Genomic DNA, 19,275 nt, shown 5'->3' on the forward strand with positions numbered 1-19,275 from the left:
TCTGTTAATGCATTACTTGTATTATGGAGCTAATACCCTCTCTGAACACATACTGATATGGATTAATTTAGTCTTTAGTCTTAGGACTAAGTCACTTCAGGACTAAGGAGAATTTCCTTTTGTTTTCAAATGTTATTGGGTCTTTAAGTTTCAACTAAAGCAAGTTTTGGCTTTGCTTCAGACTTAAAGTTCTAGCCCTTGGAGAATTTAATTTTGTTCCATGTGTGTTGAAGTTTGACAAATCAAATTGTGTAAATACTTTCAGCCTGTCTGAGTTTATGTGTTTTTTTTCACTAAGTATTTCATGTTGGGACTCTCAACCTTCCATGAGAAGTGGTAAGCCACAGCTAATTTACATATGGAAAGGAATCACCTCCATTGTGATTTAGTGTTTCAGGAATAAGAGGTTTAATCTTTTCTTAGGCTGTAGGTCCTAGACTCATAGATAGGAGAGTTAAGAGCTATTTTAACTCCAAAATTGGTTTTTCTCAATTTTAAAGTCAAAAGTGATGTGCTGTGTAGAAACTTCTTTAGCCCTGTATGGCAGTACAGCAAGCAGAAACAGATCAAGCAGAGGCAGTTCTCCAGAGTAATATAGAACATGTGGAACTCTTTAAGATGTATCTGGGACCTGATCACTTATGTCTGAGACATGCCATCCTTGTCATCTCCTTTCATGTGGGCTGTTGTAACTTAGTTAAAACTACTTTCTTTGAAGTTGATTCTCTACATGTCTCCTAAGGTCTTAAGTCAAGTTATAGAAACTGCTTAGATGTGTATATTGTACCTCATACATCACCTTCCTCCCCCATCACACCACATTATGTAGAAGTGACATTTGCCCTAGGCCATTTGTATTTGCTACTCTTTTTCTCCCCAGGTTTCTCCCTGTACCTTTTGTTCATGCCAGCCCTATTCTTGAGATGGGTCTTTTGTAACTAAAGTGCCAAATTCTCAGCCACCCTTCTCTCCTATTATTTCTTGGCACTTAATGAATGTGCCAATTATTTTATTGTCTTTTGTCCTGTTAGAATGTGTGCATCCTCAGACAAGGGAGTGTATCTGTCTTGTTCACAAAGGTATTGTTTGATTTATCTCTCTAGGGTCTTGGATATGCTTGGTACAAAGGAGCACTCTAGAATATAGAGATAAATATACTAATACCCTTTTTTGTCAACTTGGCATGTCAGTCATCTAGAGTCATCTGAGTGGAGGGAACTTCAATTGAGAAAATATCTCCATAAAATCATGCAAGACTAGCCAGTGGTGGTGGTGTACACCTTTAATTCTAGCACTTGGGACGCAGAGGCAGGCAGATGTTTTGAGTTCAAAGCCAGCCTGGACTACAGAGTGAGTTCCAGGAGAGCCAGGGCTACACAGAGAAACCCTGTCTGAACTCCCCTTCCTCCCAAAGAAAAAGATCAGACAAGACTGAAGGGCATTTTCTTAATTAGAGATTAATGGGGGAGGACCCAGCCTATTGTGGGGTAGGTACTGCCCCTGGGTTGGTGGTCTTGGGTTGCAGGTTGAGCAAGCCATGAGGAACAAGCCAGTAAGCAGACCCTTTCGTGGCCTCTGCATCAGCTCTTCCCTCCAGGTTCCTACCCTGTTTCAGTTGCTGCCCTGACTTCCCTCAGTGATGGACTGTGAAGTGGAAGCATAAGCCAAATATAGCCTTTCCTCCCCAACTTGCTTTTGGTCATAGTGTTTTATCACAGTAGTAGAAACCCAAATTAAGACAATGGCATATTGCCCTAGTACATAAATTTTATTAGTAACTTTGGTGGTAGTGAATGATAGACAATGTACATTAATTTTAAAATGTCCAATTTTTAAAAAATAATGCACACTCCAATATGTTAGACCTTATGGAGGGAGTATATTGTGAACAGAAGCAGTTTACACAAGGTTGCCCATAGGCTTGGTGTTCCCCCTACTGGATGGTATACTCCATGAGGTACAAACTTTTGCTCAATGTTAGATGCCCATATTTCTGGCATATTTATGTAATATTCTAATAATTCATCTCTTAGAGGTGTATGTCTGGAAGTGTTAATTGAGGCCAGAAAAATGTCACATAGTTTGAAACTCAGTAGGACACAGTGAGGTTGGCATGGGAGAAGTAGATATAGTTAGATGGTGGGAAGGAGCTGAGTGGTTTCTAATGTTAGGAGTGTAGTAGTCTAAAATGTGACAGAGATGGGCACAGGCCAGAACATCTATAGATTTTGAAACATCAAAAGGCTCTTGTTAAAAGATTTACTGCCAAACCTCAGTGTACTTCCAGGTATAGCAAACCTGCAGCCTACAGGCCACATCTACCTATAATAGCTGATAAGTATGGCCAAACACAAAATCTTAAAATTATTTAAAACATTTTGAAAGTGCTTTGTGTTTTTATTTATTTATTTATTGTAACTTGATTACACAGGTCTTAGACATGAACTTTGTAGATAATAACATAGGGGTGCAATATTAAAGGTTGGATGTGCCTGCAAGGTAGTACTGGTAGGGTCTCATACTGGTTGGATGAGGAGGATACAAGAACTGATACCCAGAACTCAGGCCCACATGAAACAGTGATTCACTGAGGTGGGGCTCAGTGGAGAAGGCATGGCATTTGAATTTGAATTTGAAATGACTTCAAGCAGTCAGGTAGATTTCAGCCGGGTTTTCTAGGACAGAGTGCTGCTTTAGTCTTGGAGACACATGTGCAGGGAGTAGTGGGTTGTTTGAGGTAGCCTCTGCAAGTGGTGCATATTGGAGGGAAGGAAAGATCATGGCAGAAAAGCTCTCTAATGGTGAATTACAGGAACTGGCAAAGAGCAAGAAATCCAGCAGTATGCTGGTTCATGCTTAGGAACAAATGCAAAGTACATTGAAAAAAAAAGTCATCTTTAAGAAAGGTTCAGAAAGTGAGAAAACTATAAGAAAACATAATGACTTGTTTTAGCAGAGATAGCTGTCCTTAATATGGTTGGTGTCTGGGCAGTTTTTCTGCATTTGACATACTACTTGGATTATAAAGAGAATTACACTGTATAGTTTTTATAACCTACTAACTTTCCTCAAGTAATGTTTTATAATTATTTTTAATCATTAGACATGTTTTGATCCTCTTTGTAAGAACATGCTATCCTAGGAACAGGAACTCAGCCTATTGTAATTGAGTTTTAAGCACTGACCCATGGCAAAGCTTTCAAACCTTTTTATATTTTCATTGTTATATTCAAGCATTCTTATATCTTATTGTAAATCCGTGATGATTTCTTGAGGATAAACGTGTTGCGGGATATTTGTTTGCTCTGTCCCTCCAAAACTGCCAATAAACTGAATCTTGATTCAGAGGACGGAGTCAATGCTCAGCCAACCAGAATAAACCATAAGAGTTTTTTGGCTGACTCACATGGGGAGAGAGGAACACAGGGAGAAAGGAGGAGGGGCTTAGGAATTTCGAGGACTTATTTTGGATCTTGGAAAAGCAGAAAGGAGGGTCAGATGGGCTTTTCTCCATCACTTTTTGAATCTACCAGGTTCATACCCTATTATCTGACTTCTGAGTTTTTATTTATAAGAGAATAATTTAGATACTTGTTACATAAATGTATGGAAATGGAATTCTTAAGACAATACAATTTTTAACTTTTTTTTCTATGAATTTTCAAGTTGTCCTCCTGAAACTTGGGATAGTTTGCTAACATTCTTTGTAGAACATTAGCTTTTTGTTTATTTTGTTTTGTTTTTAGACAGAACCTTACTTGTTCTGTAGTCTAGACTGACCTGTAACCCACAGTCCTCCTGAGTCGTGGGATTACAGTTGTGTGTTGCTACACTTGCTTAGCTTGTTTGTTGTAGCAGTGTTCATAACTGAAGCCAGGGCTTTGTGCATACTATGTAAGTACTCTGCTCCATCTCCAGGCTTAGTAGGAGGACTTTCTTTTCAAAAACGACATTTTCATTATAAAATCCTTTTTAAAATTTTTGTTTTTAGTTAATATTCAAAATAGTAGGTTTCTTTGACATATTCATACATGTATATCTTTGTACTTTGTTCATAATTACCCTTCCCTGTCCCTTTTCCCATTGTCTACCCATCCTTCCCTCTCATGCTTCCCTTCTGCTTCCATATCATTGCACATGCATGTGTGTGTGTGTGTGTGTGTGTGTGTGTGTGTGTGTGTGTGTGTGTATTGTGGGATGTTCTGTATGTCAAATGTATTGCTCTGATTGGTTAATAAATGAAACACTGATTGGCCAGTAGCCAGGCAGGAAGTATAGGTGGAACAAGCAGAGAAGAGAATTCTGGGAAGTGGAAGGCTGAGGAGAGAGACGCTGCCAGCCACCACGATGAGAGATGAGAAGCAGATGTTAAGATACCGGTAAGCCACAAGCCACATGGCAACTTATAGATTAATAGAAATGGGTTAATTTAAGATATAGGAATAGTTAGCAAGAAGCCTGCCATGACCATACAGTTTGTAAATAATATAAGCGTCTGTGTGTTTATTTTATAAGTGGGCTGTTGGACTCTCGGGGCTTGGCGGGTCCCAGAGAGAAAACTCCAGCTACACTCATGTGAAATGTTAAATTTGAATTGGGCATCTAAAGAAGCTGTCTTCACCATTAGACTTTGAAGGGTGGCTCTGCCTGTGATTTTAATGTTCAGTGTGTGGAAAGTAGTAAAGAGCAAAAGAAAGTCTAGCTGACTTTGGGTAGATTCCATCATGGCCAGGTCAACATCACACAAGTGGTGATGTATGTTTAATGTTCTCTGTTTGTTGGAATCATGTCTTGGATATTGAATTTTTAATTTTTTTTTGATGGGAGGGGAGGTTTCGAGACAGGGTTTCTTTCTTTTTTCTTTTTTTTAATTTTATGTGCATTGGTATTTTGCCAGTATGTATGTTGTCTGTGTGAGGGTGTCAGATCCCCAGAACTTGAGTTATAGACAGTTATGAGCTGCCATGTAGGTGCTAGGACTTGAACCCGGATCCTCTGGAAGAACAGCCAGTGCTCCTAACCGCTGATCCATCTCTCCAGCCCTGGATATTGAAATTTTAAGGATGAAATTGGAAATCCCAAACTGTTTTCCTTTACTGGCTCTCCCAGATATTAGCATTTGGCTAAACCAAGCACTTAAAGGAGTCCGAGATCGCCATGGGAATATGATAGAAAACGCTCATCTTCTCACATTGTTCCACCGGCTCTGCAAACTCTTGTTTTTTCGTATTCGCCCTATTTTTGTATTTGATGGAGATGCCCCACTGCTAAAGAAACAGACCTTGGTAAATATCATCTTGCTTTATTTTCTCTTTAGACACCATTAGCAATTTTTTGCTTCCCCTTCCTCCTTCGAAACCCTCTTATATATTCCTCCCCAATCGCCTTCAAATTCATGGCCTCCTTTTTCCCCCTAATTATTATTGTATGCATTTATGCATATCTATTCCTAACTGTAACAACCTGTTCACTCTGTATAAGGCTACCTGTTGTTTTTTGTTTGTTTGGTTTTTCGAGACAGGGGTTCTCTGTGTAGCCCTGTAGAACTCATTCTGTAGACTGGGCTGTCCTTGAACTCAGAGATCCATTTGCTTCTGCTAGGGCTTAAAAAGTGTGTGCCACCACTGCCCAGTTTGTATGTATGTTTTCTTTTCTTTTTTTTTTTTTTTTTTGATTTTTTGAGACAGGGTTTCTCTGTGTAGTTTGGTGCCTGTCCTGGATCTCGCTCTGTAGACCAGGCTGTCCTCCAACACACAGAGATCCGCCTGACTCTGCCTCCCAAGTGCTGGGATTAAAGGCATGTGCCACCACCGCCCAGCATATGTATGTTTTCAATGAGCAGTTTTGACATGTAATCAATTTAATTTCAATTGTTTTTAAAAATTTATCTTCAACAATTTTGTGTGTTTGTTTTTTTTTTTTTCTCTTTTTTTGAGACAGGGTCTCTCTATGTAGCCCCAGCTGGCCTGGAACTCCATATATATAATCAGGCTTGCCTTGAACTCACAGAGACTTGACTTTGCCTCCTGAGTGATGGGATTAAAGGTGTGCAACACTACGCCAGACTTGTAACAGTTTGTCCTTTAAAAAACTTACGAGAGTCTATTATATATGTAATGATCAAATTTGCCTATTAACTGAAACTACAATTCTTAAAATAGTTTCTTTAGAGTATCTGTTTAGGTGGTCCACAGTTTGTCTGGCTGGTCTACTATTCCTCATTGTGGAGCCCCTACTCAAGAGATTCCCTCCTTGAGAGTTCGATCGAGTGTCCTTGGTGACAGGGAAACACAACAGATAAGCAAACAAACAAACAACCTACTTTCAGAGTAACACCAACAAAACTGCACTGGTCTGGACTGTCTTCTAGAATGCCTTCTTCAAGGCAGCACTGTCTCAGCAAAATTGTCTACACAGCTTGACATTTATTAGAATATCTTTCTATATGTGCTAAGGACTTCTAACATAGTGTTGAATTTGGAGGGACAGAGGTACATTACAAATAATACATTACTTGAAATAGTATCAAATCGATTTTGTAACAGTTTGTGTAAAGTTTTAGGTTCTTGGTGGTATTGAAGTTTATTTACAAGGAACTGACAATAAGCTAATAACTTCCCAGATATGCTATATAGGTGATCTTTAAGCAAGTGCTCTGTGTGTCCTGTGCAACACAGAACCTGAAGATGCTTATTGACAGCAGTGAGGAGGAAGAACTAGAACAGCTGTTGTCCCTAAATTCAGATGAGGAAATGTTTTAGTAGACCAGCACCTGAGGTGAAATCCTACATGCTTCATTTTAACAGGCAAAAAGAAGGCAGAAGAAGGATTCTGCATCCATTGACTCTAGAAGAACCACAGAGAAGCTTCTGAAAACCTTTCTGAAGAGACAGGCTCTGCAAACTGCCTTCAGAAGGAAAAGGCAAGAGCACTGTGCTGTGGACACTCCTCCTTGTCTCTTTTAATAGGAAGAGTCAGGAGAGGTGTGAGTGGATAGAATCAGACTTGGGGGTGTGGAATTGTGGCTAATGTGAGAGAAAAGCTATCATATTGCTTCCTCTTTTAATTAACTAGTTTACTGGTTTGCTTTTTTAAAGAGGTACAGGGAATGGAACACAGGGCCTCACATGTGCTGGGCAGGTGCTCTACTGTGGGGTTCACTGCAGCCTGACTTTTTACTTTGATAGACCGCGCCCTGATTGTAGCTGAGGCTGAGGCAAAGGCTCTAAGGAGCCCTAGCGAGTTCCCCTTTCCCTCCACATGGTTCTTAGTTGTGACAACCATAGCTTTGGGGAGATGCAGGCCGGAGAAGACAGCCAGATAAAGAGGAGGCAACCACTGCCCTTGAACAGGGTTTGTGCAACCCGTGGGAGGAGGTGATTGACTAAAAATGCGTTTTGTGTCGGGCAGTGGTGGCGCACGCCTTTAATCCCAGCATGTGGGAGGCAGAGCCAGGAGGATCTCTAGGAGTTGGAGGCCAGTCTGGTCTACAGAGCAAGATCCAGGATAGCACCAAAGCTACACAGAGAAACCCTGTCTCGAAAAACCAAAAAAAAAAAAAAAAAAAAAAAAAAAATGCATTTCGTAAGATTTTGTTAAAAGCTATATGTGCTTTTCAGAAATGAAGCTCTACCCAGTCTTACTCAAGTTCAGAGAAAGGATGACATCTATGTTTTGCCACCTTTACAAGAGGAAGAAAAGCACAGGTAAATGTTCGGAGTATCACTTCAGGGGCTGGGGCGGTGGCTCAGTTAGTCAAGGGCTTGCCCCTCAAGTATGAGAACCCGAATTCTGTCTGTCACACCCACATAAAAAGCTAGGCAACTGGCAGCAAATGCCTGTCATCTCAGCATTGAGGAAATGTCGGGGCTTCCTTGACCAATAATTTATAGGGAGTTATCACATACCTGGCACTGAGAGTTTCATTTATTATCTCCATCTTCTAGGATCAGTGTATATCTATGCAGAATATCTGTGTTCAAACTCCTTTTTAAAAACTAATATATATTTAAACTAACTTACGAAGCACTGGGTTTTCATATGAATTTTTGTATATACTTTTGGTTATCCCACGCCTGTCCTGACCTCTCCCCTTACTCTACTCCTACGCATGCTTAAACCTTTAACTGTCAGTATCCCATTACTTTGTCTGCATTGTTGGCATCACTGCCTCCTCTCAGAAGTCTCAGTAGCACCCAGACTGACTTCTGTCTCATCGTTGATCTCATGCTTTTGCCTCAACTACCCACTCCCAGCACAGTCTGCTTTGTCCTCTACAATTTATTTAAGGCCAAATTCTGATATTGTTATTTTCTTTTTTACAAAACCTCATAATATATTTTTCTGCATTTTTTTAAAATGACAGATTCTCAGTATGTGTCTTAATCTGGCCTGGAACTTGCTCTGTAGTTCAGACTGACCTTGAACTTATAATCTTCCTGCTATAGCCTCATGTAGTGCTGGGATTCTAGGCCTGGCCTAGTTCGTCATTTCTTCAGGATAAACTTTCAGCCTTTTAATCACTCTTCTCCAACCTTATCCCCTGGTTTCTTCATTGTCATGGGCAGATTTTCCTTTCTTTGTTTCCAGATGACTGTAGAGCTTCATGTACCTAGAACACTTCCTGGCCTGTACTTCCTTTATATCCTGCATTTGAGTCGCGTGTGTGTGTGTGTGTGTGTGTGTGTGTGTGTGTGTGTGTGTGTATGTGTATGCAAATCCACCAATGTAATTGTAGGGGATTCTGGAAAGCTTCCATGACTGTCTGTATTAGTTCCTTTTCTATTGCTGTAATAAAACATTCTGACCAAGGCAACTGATAAAAAAAAAAAACTGTATAATTGGGCTTATGGTTCCAGAGGGTTAGAGTCTGTTGTTGCAGAGTGAAGGCATGGCAGCAGAAACATCTGAGAACTCACATCTGGAACTCACAATGTAGTAACTGACTCTCAGTATGCTGAAAGAGTAGTATTACATGGAACCCTAAGTGGACAGCGTAGAGAGTGCTAGAGATGGTGGGAGGATTTGAGCCTTCAAAGCCTGAATCTTGTGACATGCTTCCTCCCACAAGGCCACACCTCCTAATCCTTCCCAAATAGTTCCACCACCTAGGTACCAAGTGTTCAAACGTATGAGCCTGTGAGGGTTAATCTTATTCAAACCACCTTACTGTCCGAAGTTTTTTAGGTGTCTTACTCCTTAACTTACCTTTAGCAACCCTCTTTTCCTTGTGGAGGGAGTTAGGAGTTCATAGTCAATTGCTTACTTGCATGTGCCCCTCACCAGACAATGAGTTCTAGAGTCATAGCCTTCCTATCCTACTCACTATCACAGACCTTGAGCTCAAGAAGTGTGTTTTAAGTATTTGTTAAAAATCATAGATGTTGAAAGTATTTTCTTGACTGCAGTTCAGAAGAGGAAGATGAAAAGCAGTGGCAAGCAAGAATGGATCAAAAGCAAGCTTTGCAGGTACTCACATAACATGGGAATTCAGAATGTATTTCATTATTTGAAATGATGAAAATGAATAATCCTTACGCAGTAGGATGGGTTTGTGAAAGTTTCCAATAAGAAGTAAAGATAGCTGCCTCTTTTACTGTGTGTGTTTCTTATTGCATGTATGTGTACTTATATGTATATGTGTATGTATATATGTATATGTAAAATCCACACTTACCAATGCATTTGATGCACTTGTTTATTGGATTTGGCATTATGTATGTCTTTCCATCTTCCTTTTTTGGGAGGAGGTTTTTTGTTTTTTTTGTTTTTTTGAGACAGGGTTTCTCTGTGCAGCTTTGGAGCCTGTCCTGGATCTTGCTCTGTAGACCACCAGGCTGGCCTTGAACTCCCAGAGATCTGCCTGGCTCTGCCTCCCGAGTACTGGATTAAAGGCTTGTGCCACCATTGCCTGGCAGGGGGCAGGTTTTGAGACAGGGTTTCTCTATGTAGTCCTAACTGTCCTGGACCTTACTGTAGTAGACCAGGGTGGTCTTGAACTCATAGAATTCTGCCTGCCTCTGCCTCCTGAGTGCTAGGATTAAAAAAAATTGTGAACCACCATGTCCAGCTTCATTATGCATTTCTGTGTATCTAAAATAATCTGTTTTCTTTTAGAAACAACTGGCCACTCAAGAAGTAAATAGTAATATAGGCTTCTGTAGAATATAAGAACACTTTCTTGGGGCCAAGAATATAACTTGGTGATAGAGTGTTTACTTTGTATGCATAAGGCCCTTGATTCAATCCCCAGTGCCACAAATAAATACAAAAATAACAGACTTCCTTTATGTTTATAAAAAACTTAAAAATTTTTGGCATATTTTAAACCATCCCCTGAGTGTGCATATATTTGTGTATATTCATTCCTGTGCAGATGTTTTAATTATCTTTTGCAATATAAAGCAGTGGTATAAAAGTAGCCATTTTTATCATCCTCTGCCATGATTCTTGGGATTGATAAGTAAAGGGAGGTGCTTGTCTCTTGGAGACTTCCATGTAGATGCTGTCAGAATGTTGCTTGGACTGAAGTCACTTCATGGGCTCCCTCACTTGCTTGTCTGGTGATTGACTCTGGCTATTAGCTAGACTTCATTGAGGCTAGTGACTATAGTTTCCTGTAGCCTCCATGTGGCCTGTGCTATCCCTAGCACTGGGGCTGTTCCAAGGGGAAGCATCCAAAGGGAGATCCTAGGCAGAAACCATGCTGCCTTGCTTTGGAAGTTGTATAGTTTCCTTTCCACCACATTCTTGGCTACATGTTTTCAGGGCAGTGTGTGGTGGTATTTTACTTGTACTGAAATGTGATTTTAATTGTATGTTAATAAATAAAGTTGCCTGGGGGTCAGAGCTATTAGAGCCATAGCAAGTGCGTGGCGGCAGTGGCGCATGCCTTTAAGGACATGGAGGGCGGTACATTCAGGCAGTGATGAGGCAGTCACATGTTTGGGTTTACAACCAATGAGAAGGCAGAACAGCTAGAGTATATAAAGTCATACACACAGGAAGAGGCCCCTTTTTCGGAGAGCTCTCTTGGCTGAAGAGGATCCCTGAATCAGGAAGGGTGAGGCTCTTAGCTCTGACCTCTTGGCTTTCTTCTCTGAATCGGCTCTGTGTTTCTTATTTGATAAGATGGTTGGATACATCTACAGCAGTGCCTACAAGGAAAGAAATGTCAAGAAGAGAGTCAAAGACTCTGCTCACATGGTAAAGCTACCACCATGTCAGTGAGGGCTGCCTTTAAACATTGAAGTTGCCTCGGTCTTTCAAATGTTGGAATTACAGTATAAAGCACTACTCCTCACTTCTTAACAAGATGTTTTAAAAGATTTATTTACTTTTTCCTTCTTTGTTTTTTAAATGTGTATGGGTGTTTTTCCTGCATGTATATCTGCACCAGATGCATGCAGAGTCGATGGAGGTCAGAAGAGGGTGTCAGATTCCTTGGAACAGATGTTTGTGAACCATCATGTGAGGTGCTAGGAATTGAACCTAGGTACTTTGGAAGAGCAGCTATTGCTCTTAATCACTGAGCTGAGATCCCATTGTACAGTTTTTTGAATGAACATTTTTATCAAGCTTATTAAGGTACTAAATAATATTCTTTGACTCCCAATGTCTATTGTTTTGGTATGTCTGATAGAAGACTTTTAAGCTAAAACCCCAGGTTCTTTTATCTTCCCGAGGCTCTGCATTATCTGTGCATCAGGCATTAGCAGGTGGTGGTGGTTAAAATTAAGAATCTTATGGTCAGGATTCAGTGTTCACAGGCTGTGTGATGTAAACAAGTTAATTTCCTTTTTTTTTAATCTTTTTTTTAACTTGTTTTTATTTTATGTGCACTGGTGTTTTGCCTGTGTCTATGTCTATGTGAGGGTGTCAGATCCCCTGGAACTGGAGTTACAAACAGTCTTAAGCTGCCATGTGGGTGCTGGGAATTGAACCCAGGTCTTCTGGAAGATCGGCCGGTGCTCTTAACTGCTGAGCCATCTCTCCAGCCCCCAAATTAATTTCTTTAAGACATTATTTTCTTGGGCCGGGCGGTGGTGGCGCACGCCTTTAATTCCAGCACTCGGGAGGCAGAGCCAGGCGGATCTCTGTGAGTTCGAGGCCAGCCTGGACTACCAAGTGAGTTCCAGGAAAGGCGCAAAGCTACACAGAGAAACCCTGTCTCGAAAAACCAAAAAAAAAAAAAAAAAAAAAGACATTATTTTCTTAAAAAAAAAATCTAATGTGACTATAAAAATGGTTCTTATCCACATTTCAGAACCCTTACACTTGTTTTTCCTCAGTTTGGGCTTCCACTCTCATCAGGTTCTTGGTATTTTTAAAATCCCTGCCCAGGACATCTGTCTTGATAGGGTTTTCTCCATCTACCATGTAAGATTTTGTCCCTTTTTGTTTCCCTGATTACTTGCGTCAGATCAGCCTGTTGAATGTTCTAACAGTTATCTTGCTTATTTATTTACTTGCTTACATTCCTTTCTCTATTCCTAAGATTAGGGCACTTATGTACACAGTCACCATAGTACCCAGAGTCTTAGAGCAGGGCCTTTGTGGAACATAGTGCCTGGTAAGTGATTTGCTTTGGAGTGAGTGAACAAATGAAGGGACTTACCTGTTTGTTCACTGTGATGCCTGTTGCAAAATGTATACTTCTGTGTGTAGATTATAAAGAGCTGTATTTATGATATAAACACAGTGAGTGTTTGTAACAGTGAATAGACCTAAATGGGTAAATATAAATTTAATGATGTTAATGTTTTACTTCCCACAGGAAGAATTCTTTCATAATCCTCATGCCATCGATATCGAGTCTGAGGATTTCAGCAGCCTGCCACCTGAAGTAAAGCATGAGATCTTGACTGACATGAAGGAGTTTACCAAGCGAAGACGAACACTGTTTGAAGCAATGCCAGAGGTAAAACACCCAGCAGTGCACAGTAGCACACCAATGCTTAGAATTGAACTTCAGCAAAGGGGAAAAAGAGAGATGGTACTTAGAGTCTAAGTCTCCACTTTGGACAGTAGCCCAGTTGCAAGGACACAGAATTTGTATGTGTTACATCCCATAAGGCATAGTTTATTTATTTGTTCATTACAACTCATATATATTCAAAGAAATCTTTTGAACTTTCTGTCCAAGACTAGGCCTTTTCTTCTGTGTGTTCTCAGCACCTTGTAACATGGTATTCTAGTTCTCAGCACAGAGCATGCCTGTCCCGATCATGGCTACACTCTCAAAAGGTACCTCAGTGTCTGACATAGTAAGTGCCCAGCATGCTATGGTTCTTGGGATAGTTCTTAGAAGTTACTTTAAACCACAACGTATTTAAACCACAACCTACATTGCCTTACAAAAGTAACCATAACATGGAAAATACTTCTGATGTGAAATTCCAAATACAGGATTGTGTGTGTTCCTCTCCTTCTTTGTGAATGGTGGGAATAGGGTGGCCTGAGTATGGTGACTTCAAAGTCACAAGAAGCTGAAGCAGGTGTGGTGTGCATGGTTGTGTATTGTTTTGTCCTAATAATGTTGATGTTGATTACTTAGTTTATGCCCCCATCGAGCACTTGCTGTCTTTAGTTCCAGATGTGTGAGTTCCATTTTCCTTCCCTTTGCTACCACATGCTGTTTCCAGTAGTTTTCCTCAAACACTGAGGTGGAATGTAAATTTATAGCAATTGATGTGGTTGTTTTTTTTTTTTTAACTTGCTGTAGACTTTAGAATACTTTTTACTTTGTTACCAGAAAGATTTAAAAAAAAATGGATTTATCTCTTTATTTCTGATTTTTTTTCTTTACTTTTCTTTTCATTTTTTTTTTTTTTTTTTTTTTTTTAAGACAGGTTTCTCTGTGTAGTTTTGGTGCCTGTCCTGGATCTTGCTCTGTAGACCAGGCTGGCCTCAACTCATAGAGATCCACCAGGCTCTGCCTCCCGAGTGCTGGGATTAAAGGTGTGTGCCACCACCACCTGGCTTATTTCTGATTTTCTATGTAGTTAGTGCAGATAAGAAAATAATAAGGCACATAGAAGTGATATTATTAGGTTTTTGGGTACAAGAAATAAATTTATTGGGCTGGGCAGTGGTGGTGCATGCCTTTAATCCCAGAACTTGGGAGGCAGAGGCAGGTGGATCTCAGTGAGTTCAGAGGCCAGCCTGGTCTACAAAGTGAGTTCCAGGACAGCCAAGACTGTTACACAGAGAAACCCTGTCTTGAAAGATAAAAAAAAAAAAAAAAAAGAAATTTTATTTTTATTTCAAAGGGAAAGTAGTCCAAGCTCCATTTATCTTTCAGGCATGTTTTTTTGGGGGGTGGGTGGGAGTGGGTTGTGAGGAATCTCTTGAGTATGAGTGGTAGAAATAAAATTTGAGTGGAATGAGAAGGAAAGGAGACAGCCCTTAGTGGTTTTCTCTTTGCAACTATGGTGTTGCTAGAGCTGGAAGGCTAGGAAGGCTAGGTTGGTTCCATGAGAAGAGAAGTTCCAAGTAGTCCAGGGTGATCTTTGGTATGACTTACCCATTGTGCACATATGGTGTTCATAAGAGAAGATCCATGTCCTAGTTGCAGGGATAATCGTGAGACTAGTAATAGACTCAGTTGTGTAAGCCATCTGTCTGAGGACTCCCATGTGAGTCTGGTGTTGAAGTCTCAAGTCCATCATTTGCAGACTGGAGATAGGAAGATGTTTTATTGGATAAATCAAGGTAGTTTATATAAAAGTGCTTAGAATGCCCTCAATGGGAAAGGCTTTGTACTTGTTAATTATGATTATTAATACCTCTGGTTGCTTTATTCTATGTCATATGTGGACCAAGGACAGTGCTAGACACTTCACCTGTATCTAGAAGGTTGTGTTTTGCTGAATTACCATCACATGTCATACCACAGCCATGTAGTCTAGCTCAGCAAATGATTTTTGAATGAATGATTAAATAATAAAAAGATCCTTCATAATTTCTTTTGCTTAATTCTTTTTGTTTCAAAGATTTTTTTTTAAAGGCTCTTAAAATGCCATGTGTGCTAATCAAAGTACTTGGGAGGCAGAGGCAGGAGTATTTCCACAATTTCAAGGCCAGCTTGGTCCTATATAGTGAGTTCTAGGCTAGCTTGGGCTACTTATTGAGAGACTGTCTCAAAGACAAACAAACAACAACAAAGAAAAACAAAAACGAAAAAGGAAGTTAGCACTGGAACCCCCTCAACCCCTTAGTTTTCAAGTTTTATTTTTATGCTATGAAACTATACCTTTTGGGAATGGGTTGGTGAGCGGTGGTATTATCTGTGTTAGTGTAAAGCAGCAATTTTGTTTATTTTGTCCCTAGGAGTCTAATGATTTTTCACAGTACCAGCTGAAAGGCTTGCTTAAGAAAAACTACCTAAACCAGCACATAGAAAATGTCCAAAAGGAAATGAACCAGCAGCACTCAGGACAAATCCAGAGACAGTACGAAGATGAGGGAGGCTTTCTGAAGGAGGTGGAGTCAAGGAGAGTGGTCTCTGAAGACACCTCACATTACATCTTGATAAAAGGTACCAGGCACTGTCATTAGGATAAGGATGCAGTTTGCTCCTGCCGCCATGCCTTCCCTGCATGGTGGGCTACATTCCTCTGTGCCAGCCAAAGCTGAGATAGAGCGTCTGAGAAGAGAACTGTGCACTTCAGGCTCTTGTTAGGGCTTATGCAGGTAGCCACAGAGGCTGTGTCTTAGGATTCTGATGGCCATCCCATATCTAGAACACAGCATTTTGTAGTGTTTCTTTCCATCTTCAGGCTCCTGCATTCTTTCTGTCCCCACCCTCCCCCATTTTGTGATATTCCCTGGGTGTTGTGTGTGTGTTGTATGAAAGTCTCATTTAGGGCTGAGCATTGACTGTCACCCTCTTCAGGGAGGAGCTTCTCTGGTCCAGGCTGGCAGTGGCACTAGTTTTGAGGTACAAATGTAGGGATTTGGGGAACAGTTGGACTACTTGTTCAATTAGCAAAATAGCAGCAGTACATTCTTCCCTAGGGCTTGTGACCTCTCTAGCCGTGAGTTTTGACTGGGTATACAGTCTCAGACAGTCTTTCCTCCTGTGGAGTGGGCCACAACCAGTTGAGTAGTATGTTGATTGACCCCAGAGTATTCTTGCCACTGCTGCTCTAATGGGTACATCTGGTTTGTCAGGTCAGAAATGTAGCACACTGAGTTCGCCACCAGGAGAGAATTGAAAATTCCTCCCTCCCAGCAGCCTGCTTAGTACCTTTCAGTTCTCTGGAAGCTAGGTAACAGGGAGGAGACTTCCAGCTCACTTCCAGTTTCTTTGTCCTGTGTCCAGGGTGTGTATTGTCATTTGCAATAGGACTTTACCATCTAGTTCTGATGGATAACCAAGAGCAATAGCAATGGCCTGTATTGTTTTGGGAGCTTGGGGCTGTCTGGTCAGAGACTCATGGGGAGTATCTTGCACATGGCAATGAGATTTTGATCAATACCCATGGCTTCTGGGAGCAGTATTGTCAATTTACACAAGGTACTTCCATTCAAACTTTTTTTAAAAATTGTGTTTTTTTTTTTTTTTTTTTTTATTTGTACAGTGGTGCATTTCCATGTGGTTTTTGCATGCATCTTTGGTTTTGGTTGATCCTTCCTATCTACAGCCTTCACCTTTTTTCTATTCTTCCAATTCCTTCCCTAGTTAAACCTTTCTGCCCCTAGTATACCTCCTTTTCATATCATGTGGAGAAACACTAATTTTCAAAAACGAGAGAAAATGAAGTAACATATTGAGCTGCAATCTTGATGTGATAGAGAAAACAGAAGTTGAAATCATAGGATTTAGAAACAGACATGACCTTGATTTCCAGTTCTGATACTTAATTTGAACAAGTGGTCTAACCTCTGAGTCTTCACTTTCATGCCAGGCGCTTTGTCTCTCTGATACGGGTTTGTTGTGTCAGGTCTTGTTTGTAAAGTGTCCAGTATGTGTTGGCTTCTGTTATTTATAAATTTATTGTACACATTAACTACGTAAGGTAGAGTTTTGCTCCCACAGATAGTAGAGTGTCTCTAACATTTCCTCGAACCTTTGACCATTTTTCTTTGTGATGGGTGCAAATGTAAAATCTACTTTATTTTAAAAAGATGTGAGAAGAAATATGTTATATCAAAGTAATTTTAAAATTGAAGTTAGCATTAAAAATATACAACAAGGAGCAATTAAGATCTCATCTTGCTTTTCCAGAGGTGCTGGGTTCCACGTCACCCACACAAGTGGCTCACAAGTGCCTGTAACTCCAACTCCAAGGGATCCAGCATTCTCTTCTGGCTTCCCCAGGCACCCACACACATAGGGCATTCATTTACACAAACACAAACACACACACATACACACTAAAACAAACAAACAATAAAGTCACAGCCTATAAAGCTATGTTTGAATCAGAAGGCCATCTCACACTGCCTCATTACTCCACACCATTAGTACTCTCAGCAACTCTATCAAATATATTTCTATTTTCTTTATTATTGTTTTTCCTAAGGGAGTATTGGAGTTTTTTCATTTCAGATTTTATGATAAAGAACTTAGTTTCAAATTTATTTTTGAATTTGCTAGTAATTAAAATAATAGGGAGAAAGATCATTTTATAAATTTAAATTCACATGTGTGAGCACTAACACCAGGATTTAATTTCTTTTTTTCTATAGAAACAAATATGAAATAATCTAAAATGGAATTATGTTTTAAAAGTACTTGTTTTGATTTTGGCTGTGTAGTATGACAAAATTTTAAATTACAAAATAGAACCTAGGGTACTTTGTGGCTCTGAGTTCTGGGAAAAGATATCTATGATAAGTAGAATTTTGGTTAGGTAGTAACGGTTATATTTAGTCACTAATAGATTAGCTGCTACAGAACCAACCACTTTATACTTAGTGAATGGATTTAATAAAAATGTATCATTATATTTATGATCTCAGATTCTCTTGTTCATCTTCCCAGAAATACAGTTGTCACACTGTGAATTGCATGGTGAGAAATGTTTTAATTTCTCTCAGGTATTCAAACTAAGAAAGTCATGGATGTGGATTCAGAGGCTTCTCCTTCTTCCAGCAAAAGGCACAGCATGTCCTTCGACCTGAAGTTGTCACCCCATGAGAAAGTGAAGCCAGAGAAAGAACCAGAGGCCGCACCTCCTTCTCCAAGAACCTTACTGGCTATGCAGGCAGCCATGCTGGGAAGTAGCTCAGAAGAGGAGCCAGAGAGGGAGAGGGATTCATGGGCCACTGCAGATGCAGGCTCCGTATCACCACAGACCCTTGCAGCTATTCAGAGAGCTCTGGATGATGATGAAGATGGGAAAGTGTGTGAGGGGGATGATGAGCCAACAGGAAGGGCAGTGGTGAAAGTGTTGGGTGGTGGTAAAGGTGGGGAAGTTTGTGCTGGGAGTGATGAGCTGGCAGTGAGAACTCAGGTTGGAAATAGGCCAAACCAGGAGCACAGTGATGGAGCTGTAGCGAGAGGTGGAGGCGTGCCATTTGTCACAGTTCCTGCTTTACCCACCGTGACTGTAGTAAAGGAGTATGTGGTCAGCTCCAATAGTGAAAAAGAACAGATAGCCTCGGCTCAGTCATTGAATACTGCTTGTCACGAAGCTGGTGAATGTTATGCTCCAAAAGAACAGATGCCACTTACTCATGTGGTGAATGAAGCATCTCAGATAAGCAGTGAGTATGAGGTTGAGGGGAAGCAAGCTCCCCTTCCACCAGCATGCACAGAACAACTGTGCAGTGATGCCTCCGGACTCCTCAGGGAACCTCCAATAAGAACACATTCCGATCAGAGGATGGACACACACCCTGAAGAGCCCGAGCTGCAGAAAGGTCTCTACCCACCTGAGAGTAAATGTGTTTCCTCTCGTTTTTCAAGTGATGATGAAACAGAAAGTGTACAAAATACTGCTTCTAAAGCATGGGGCACAGTTCACATCCCTTCAGAGGCAATGGATAACTTAGAAAAGGCATTGTCTTCTAATGCTGATGAACATAGAGATTCCCTGAAAACCATCCAGCAACGGGAGATGCCTGAAGCCACTGCCAGGGAATTGATTTTAGTCCCAAAGCCCATGGAACCAAAGAAGATGGAGTCTGGAGAAAGCGAGTCTGATGGTAGGTACTTCTTTAAGGGAATGGAATGGGAGACTTGATGTCTATAGGGACTAGGAGAACCTGTAGTATAACCCTGTTTACAGCAGAGGAACCAGGAAGAAAAGAGAAATGAGCTTCCTA

General features: G+C 40.6%; 1 protein-coding gene across 2 annotated transcripts in view; it reads left to right on the top strand.

The window, feature by feature from the left end:
- Ercc5 (ERCC excision repair 5, endonuclease) overlaps positions 1 to 19,275 on the top strand; it is a 43,727-nt gene that overhangs the window by 1,776 nt on the left and 22,676 nt on the right. Inside the window, exons 1-8 of one of the 2 annotated variants that reach the window (XM_052749344.1) lie at positions 2,481 to 4,379; positions 5,110 to 5,285; positions 6,807 to 6,922; positions 7,620 to 7,706; positions 9,408 to 9,468; positions 12,776 to 12,919; positions 15,331 to 15,538; positions 18,046 to 19,155. In XM_052749344.1, the coding sequence (XP_052605304.1) occupies positions 5,166 to 5,285; positions 6,807 to 6,922; positions 7,620 to 7,706; positions 9,408 to 9,468; positions 12,776 to 12,919; positions 15,331 to 15,538; positions 18,046 to 19,155 (1,846 nt within the window). In that variant the 5' untranslated portion in view covers positions 2,481 to 4,379; positions 5,110 to 5,165. Of the gene's footprint in view, positions 1 to 2,480; positions 4,380 to 5,109; positions 5,286 to 6,806; positions 6,923 to 7,619; positions 7,707 to 9,407; positions 9,469 to 12,775; positions 12,920 to 15,330; positions 15,539 to 18,045; positions 19,156 to 19,275 lie in introns of those variants that run through there. The other variant, XM_052749343.1, reaches the window with a different exon arrangement.

The sequence above is a fragment of the Peromyscus californicus genome, unplaced genomic scaffold (assembly GCF_007827085.1).
Source record: "Peromyscus californicus insignis strain IS unplaced genomic scaffold, ASM782708v3 Scaffold_21__1_contigs__length_65335640, whole genome shotgun sequence".
Taxonomy (NCBI): Eukaryota; Metazoa; Chordata; class Mammalia; order Rodentia; family Cricetidae; genus Peromyscus; species Peromyscus californicus.